Source organism: Monopterus albus, unplaced genomic scaffold (genome assembly GCF_001952655.1).
Source record: "Monopterus albus unplaced genomic scaffold, M_albus_1.0 scaffold116.1, whole genome shotgun sequence".
Taxonomy (NCBI): domain Eukaryota; kingdom Metazoa; phylum Chordata; class Actinopteri; order Synbranchiformes; family Synbranchidae; genus Monopterus; species Monopterus albus.
In genome coordinates this window covers 800,035-806,895 of record NW_018127996.1, presented here as the reverse complement: position 1 = coordinate 806,895, position 6,861 = coordinate 800,035, and the positions used below count along the sequence as shown (strand labels likewise).

General features: G+C 42.6%; 1 protein-coding gene across 1 annotated transcript in view; it reads right to left on the bottom strand.

Moving 5' to 3' along the window:
- The window catches only part of LOC109966628 (lysosomal-associated transmembrane protein 4B-like), an 8,040-nt gene extending 2,080 nt beyond the window's left edge, over positions 1-5,960 (bottom strand). The window contains exons 1-6 of the mRNA XM_020611591.1: positions 5,663-5,960; positions 4,256-4,352; positions 3,049-3,122; positions 2,572-2,694; positions 2,310-2,402; positions 1,235-1,330 (exon numbers count right to left, since the gene is read on the bottom strand). Coding sequence (XP_020467247.1) covers positions 1,235-1,330; positions 2,310-2,402; positions 2,572-2,694; positions 3,049-3,122; positions 4,256-4,352; positions 5,663-5,755 — 576 coding nt within the window. The 5' untranslated portion in view covers positions 5,756-5,960. The remainder of the gene's footprint in view (positions 1-1,234; positions 1,331-2,309; positions 2,403-2,571; positions 2,695-3,048; positions 3,123-4,255; positions 4,353-5,662) is intronic.
- Between the last annotated feature and the right edge of the window lie 901 nt (positions 5,961-6,861).

Genomic DNA, 6,861 nt, shown 5'->3' with positions numbered 1-6,861 from the left:
AAACATACATTTTCTCAGAGCTCGGCTACTCTGAATTTCATGATGGTCAAAACAGGCCATAAATGCTTTTACAGCATCTGTTTTCTTCTCCCTTCTGTCAAAGCACAAGTAGTTATAATGAGTGTGTGGGCAGCAAAGCAGCAGCAGTCAGAGGGCCAGATCTAAGCAACAGGACACTAACAGGAGACCCTAGTGCCTCCAGACAGAGCTCTCTTACTGTACTACTACTGTGCGTCGGCCACCATCATAATGGCTTTGCCAGCATGGAGCCTCATCTCTCTGGCCATGTGTGTTCCTCCATCTGAGCTACTGTCCCTGTGTAAAACTACCTGCTGCAACAGACCAACTTTATACTTCCTTCCTGCCTTCAGCATGACGGCTTTACAGTTGTCAGCAGAGGAAGCCTATGCAGACAGTAAAAATGTTACTTGGAGTCTGGGTTGAATAAAGAAATCATCTTTGTGTTGTTCCAAAGAGGAAGAAACAAGAACACAAGATTTGCTGTTGTTTTGTGTTTGACCTCAGAATAAAGAGGATAGGTTGACTGTGAATATGGCAAAAATAAAACATTTTCTCATGTGCTTCATATTTGCTTTGTCACTGCAATTTGTTGTGAAGCTACTTCTCTTACATTTGATGCGGACAGAAGTTGGTTCCACTGTGCATTGCATGTGAGGAATGTGCAATTTATTAGCACTAAGTAAGAGAACTCTCAGTACTGTTGAGCTCTACACAGACATTAGCAGCGGCTCACTGGACGATGTGCTTAGCATTCACACAGGTGGTCTGACAGAGAAGTAAGAGGAAAAAAAAAATCAACTCTTTTCTAGTGGACTTTCTCTTAACTGTAGCGCAACAAGACTGTGCAGTGTCCATGTTGTTCATCATCCATCTGTGGGCAGTGGTTGGAGAGGTGGGCCTGGGACCAAAAGACGTAGTCCCTGACAAATGCACTCCTGTCTGACTAAACTTTTCAGAAACTACTGTGTCCAGCTGTTTTAGGAAGTTATTGAGCTGTTGGAATTCAAATGTTTAAAGATTTGCATTGATTCACTAAGAATAAATGGGTCTCAGACTAAGAGGAGCTAAGACAATACCCAGGCACGTTACTGGTTTGGACCTTTTCATGAGATTAGTTGGCAAAGACAAAAACACACAATACTGACAGCCTTGAAGCTTAAACTCTGAAGTCATTATGGTGTCTGGGTCTTATGGCACAGTCAAGGGGACTTACCGTGGTGTCATTGGTAGTAACGTAGAGCAAGATTTCAGAAGTACCCTGGCCACTCACATATCTGTAGCAGTTCCACACACATTCTATAAGGTAGGCCTGAGAGAACAGAAACACACATCACAAGCTGGAACTGCCTAATGTAAAAATCCAATATCATCAATCAATTACACTCACAGGCTTTGTAAACAAATGAATGTTTGAACTAGCCAGTGTTTGTGTTGGTATGGCTGCTTCTGTATTTAGGTTTTCAAGCAACGTTCTTGCAGCGTTGCAGTTTCAAGAATTGTACTGAGGTGTTCCAATATATAATCAGGTCACCTAGTTCCCTGGGACGTGACAGTATGGTGCACACAGACAGATGCAGATTGTACCATGATAACACGCACCTCATGTCTGATAGTGAATAGAGTGTAAATTCTAATCCATTCCCTCACTTGCTGAAGTCTGACTCTGGTTCCAGGATCTATCTGAGAGTTATACATTACTTCAAAGTGGGAAACTCAAGTTTCATTTGTTCTATGTCAACCGGGAAGCATCTGGCTCTAAGCAGACAGCTTGCTACTGGAACTCCCCAGCCAAACACAACGCCATCTGTTATGGTACTGTACTGTGCTGAGCAGCTCTTTGAGGTTGTCGGGTACTCGGAGTGAAATGTTAAATGTCAGCATGGCAACATGAACACAGTGACAATGATAACATGCTGCTTAGCATCTTAGTTTAGCATGTTAGCATTCTAACCTAAATACAAAGTGCAGCTGAGTTTGACGTTTGATCACAAGCCAATTAATAATGGCCAAAACCCATTCCATCTGGTTCTACCGAAACATAAACAGACACACAATAATCACCTGTCATGTCTCATACTATACTTGGGGTCTACTTTCTTCAGGACTAATGAAGGCACATTTATTTCCACCACACTTAAGTTGTCATAAAATCACAAATGGACTGAAAGGTGCATAAAAACACAAGCCTGTATCACAGAGTTTCATAAGAAAATTGTTCAGCTGGAAACAGGCCTGCAACAAACTCAGCGTATGGAAAAAATGTGCAAATTAAGGTATGAAAACATTACCTTGAAACCAAGAATGCAGCCAATGAAGAGCAGCACAATGAGGATCAAGCATATGTATACATATAAACAGTCAGTAACAGGCAGAGAGCTCATCTGAGGCTAATGGAGCACCAGTCATCAGACAGTAGAGATCATCTATCATACTGCATGCATCTACACTGAAGCATTTGACTTGTCAAAAAAAACCTCATGAACCACCACTACTACTGACTTAGATGCCACTCACTTCACTTTTCATAGTAAAACACTTAGAACTTCTTACCAGCTGCTGCAGGTAGTCCTGTACCGTGTTCGGATAGACCACGATGCTGACAGCGACCAGGGTGTTGAGAGCTAAGTCAAATATTTGGTAGCAGAAAAATGGGATGATCCAGGTGCCACGCAGCTGAAACAGACATATTTGTTTTAGGACACAGTCAACCTATCTCAAATAGGAGCAGAAGATAGGTTGTCACAGTCAAGAAGAGCAAGCTGAGCTCTTGCGGAGTGTTTGAACTGTGGATATAAATCAGATTTTTGTTATGTTTTCAAATATTCCAAAAGTAGACGTATTAATACAGTAGAACCATAACATTAATAAATCATTGAAATAGTCTGAAAAGTGCTGTTACAACAATCAACACTTGAGAATTTTCTAATTTCCTCTCCTGCAGTTCAATGTGATCAGTGTGTAATTGTACAGAACATTTTGCTTTAATCAGCAGCACTGTGCAAGTCTGACAAGAAATCATTAGTTTACCTTGTATGCACCGTATGTTGCCATCCCACATATAAGAATCATCAGCAGAGAGATGACTGAAGCGATGCACATGTCTGGAGCAGCAAGAGAAGTAAAGTTGATAAAACAAGCAGTTCTGATTTGGCATGTGCCTGTTTATTTCAGCCAGTGCGGGGTCACTTTGGCTGAGGCACATTTAATCCCAAACCATATTTCTGACCATAGTCACAGCATCATGTCCACACTGTGTTCAGAATCTAAATGACAAGCTGCATCTGTCAACCAGACGAGGAATCAGCCTCCGCTCCGCGGTTCGCTCCACATCAGCCTGACCTGGTATCAACATAACAGAAGGAATCAGTGTGCTACATAAGGACAGCACCAGGCAAAGTCAACATGGGAAAGTACTGGGGAAAACTGATATTCCTCTGTCCAATAAGATGCCATACACCACAGAATCTGCTGTAAAAGAGCAAAAGGATCATTTCCAGCTCATTCAATCAAAAGACAAGACTGGAACCTGCATAGCAATGTATTGTCCCCGTTATGCTGCTGTAACAAATGTTCACATCAGTAAAGTTTGTAGACTCAGCAATAAAATGGACAGATTCAGTTCTGACTCGGTTCAATCTAAACAAATTCATTCCCCTTTGATATTCAGTTATAGACCCAGTATTAATCTGTAATAAAAACCTTGCAAATTGTGTTTGATTCTAGATTGTTTTTTGAGATCCAGCCTCACTTGACCCAGATGTGAGGATGTGACCTAGTGCTCTGGTGTGGAGAGTAATGATGCAGTCAGACCAAAATCCAGTTGGCCAAAAGCAGGAGGGCATAAGAAATAGCATGTAAGAGGGAGGTGTCCACTCTAGGGAGTCGGTGTATCACAACCTTCAGCTTAACTAAGGGAAAACTAAAGAGGTGATAATAGTTTTTGGGAGAGGTGAGGGTGTAAAAACACCTGTTGAATTTGCTGGGAAGTGTTCATAAGATTACAATCTCTGGAACTTCAAGGAAAGCTGTGGGTCCGTTTTACATAGTGTCTGTCGTGCACAGTGTGCGAGCGTTCTCTGTCCCAGTTTGGTCTGGTAGTCTGACCATTGTTAAAATAAATATATTTAAGACAATAGCTAAGACTACATCTAAAACGGCTGTCCACTGTCTGTTGACATTCTGTTCTCTCACTGTGAGACTACGTATGGACATACTGGCCTTCTGAGCTACTTACTGGCATCGTCCATGACGTCCAGGTCATTCGCCAGCTGGTACTGCTCAGGGTCACTGAGTGCTGTGAGCAGGATGAGTAACACCACAGCATTGATGAGCTTAGGGAGACAGCACATATGGACAAAGGTAGCAATATGAGTAGGAGACAGTGGAAGAAGAGAATGAAAAAGTGCAGATGCTGAATGTAGTCTGCCATGTTAAACTCTCTAAATCTGTCACAGGACATGTGATGGATCTCTATTTATGATCTTAATAAGCTGCACAGTAAAAAGGAATATAAAAACTCTGTGCACCTTAGGTTTTAATAAGTAGTAACTATAGAAACCTAAATATGATCAATGAGACCTGAACTTAGAAACAGAGTGACTGTATTAAATGACATATCAACAGAAAAGGCTGAGTCCAGGCCTTTGCTGACTGGTGCAGCTCATTACACAGGTGACTCACACATCCCCACTGATCAGATGAATGTAATGTAACATTCTTTGCAATCAATAGGCAGCTGGACACAAAGCCCTGCTACCTGAAGAGGCCCACTGCTAATTTATTCATAGGGAGCAGGGGGAAGATTTTCCACATCTGGTGTTTGGCTTCATTAACCCTCTCCTGTACGTTCAGTTTAACAGACTACCAGCGGAACTGGCTCATCATTCACATTTTACAATATCTAAAATTTAAATAAAGACTTAATATATATAAGATTTAATAGTACAAAAAACAGGACACACGTATAGTATTTTCATGGTTTCATTTAGTACAATTATTTGACAATGTTGACGTCACCGTCCCTGGTAGGCTAGTGGTTGAGACACAGCGCTCTCGCCGCTGCGACCCAGGGTCGAGTCAGGGTTGCATCAGGAAGAGCATCCGGTGGAAAACACGTGCCAAATGTCAACATGCGAGTCGTCAGTGTGACGATTGGCTGTGGTGACCCCTAAACGGGAAAAGCCGAAAGTGACTTTCTATTTGAAAATCACGTTATTGATTATTATTTATCTGAAATGTTCCCCAATATAGTGTGACGATCCACGTCAGCCATTGGGGTCATTACAATAGGTTTAATTAATTTTCAATAAAAAGCGACTGTGGAGGAGGAGGAAGCGCCCACCTAAAACTCTGAATGCCCAGTTTTACTTACAGAAGCCTAGACCCAACAGGTCGGGTCACCTCAGCACCCTACAGTGGGACAAGCTGCTGGTGTCTGTCTGGATGTGGTTTAAAGAACATAGCTCGGTTCCTCTCTGACAACAGGAATTCTGGTGTTAATGTTGGAGTGAGCTTTCAAGCTCAGCATTGCAGTACGAATCCTCTGTCCTAAGCTCATGCTTCTCCCTGATAATGCTCTTTCTCATCATCAGCCTGGTGCCTACACGGATGCTGCGGGTGACAGACGATAGGCGGTGCTCACCATGTACCAGACACCCAGGATGATGGTTCCTGTGCGGACGTGGCAGCCCAGACAGCAGCCCGTGGAGTACCAGCGGGGCCACGGAGAGAGCATCACCTCGTCTGCCGTATCACACCTGCGCCAGCATCTACACTCGGTGCCGCTGTTAGTGGAGCCCGCTCTGCAGCTGGCGTCGGTCCTCGATGTGAAATAACAGACAGGATGCGACCGCCCCTGACCCGTCTGCTACTTAGCACCATGGGCAGCTAAACGAAGCGGGCGACCAGCGTCTACCGAGCTAGCGTCAGGTAAAAGTGACGCTTCCGGTTTCAAAATAAAACCCCGGCAATACATAAGCTATGTGCTGACATTTTTAGGACGAAATAACGCAAATGTTTTTAAAGGAAATATTTTATGCAAAATTACCTTCCGTAATTTCAATTATTTAATTGCAGTTTATAAAATTGGCCGATACCATTATTAGTTTTTTTTAAATTACATGCTGTGCATAACCCATTTGTCATTTATCTTTACCATTTAATCATAGCAGGGCCTTGTTAGGTATTTTTTAGTCAGATAGATATTGGTTAGGTACTTGTTGTATTAGAAATGTCTTTAGTGTAGACAGGATGTCTAGCTCAGGCTGTTAAATGCTTACTCATTTCCATGAGTTACTCCAGGTTGTTTATGTTCAAGGATAACTAGATAGAAGGTGGCTACTGTATGATATGTTTAGCCGTAATCTTAATCATAATATCTTCCTAGGCTTAATGTCCGGACATGTCCCTGAATGTCCTGTATGTTCTTAGATACACACCACTTAATCAACACTCACACACATTGATTTTCTCCATGTTTTGACTACTGCTACGGTCAGCTGTAAAGCTGGCATATCAGGTGACGCCACGGTTTGACGTGCCTGTGTAGAATGGGGTTAGCCCAAGCCAGATATAATGTACAGGCCTGTTGGGTTCGGGGTCTTACATTCTTCATCTGCCTGCGCGCAGTATTGGAGGTGGAAGATACCTGGACGTGTTATGTTAATTTTGCCTGTGATCCTTTGAATAAACCAGCACGGTTTTTTGTAGCCACTTGGACCGCCTCATCTCTCTGAATTTCACTGGTTAAGCGTAACTGGGAAATACCTTTCAGCTGCTAATTACCAGCTTATTACTGGCTGTTTTCTCAGTTAGTTAGTTATCTGGTCAACAAAATGCCAA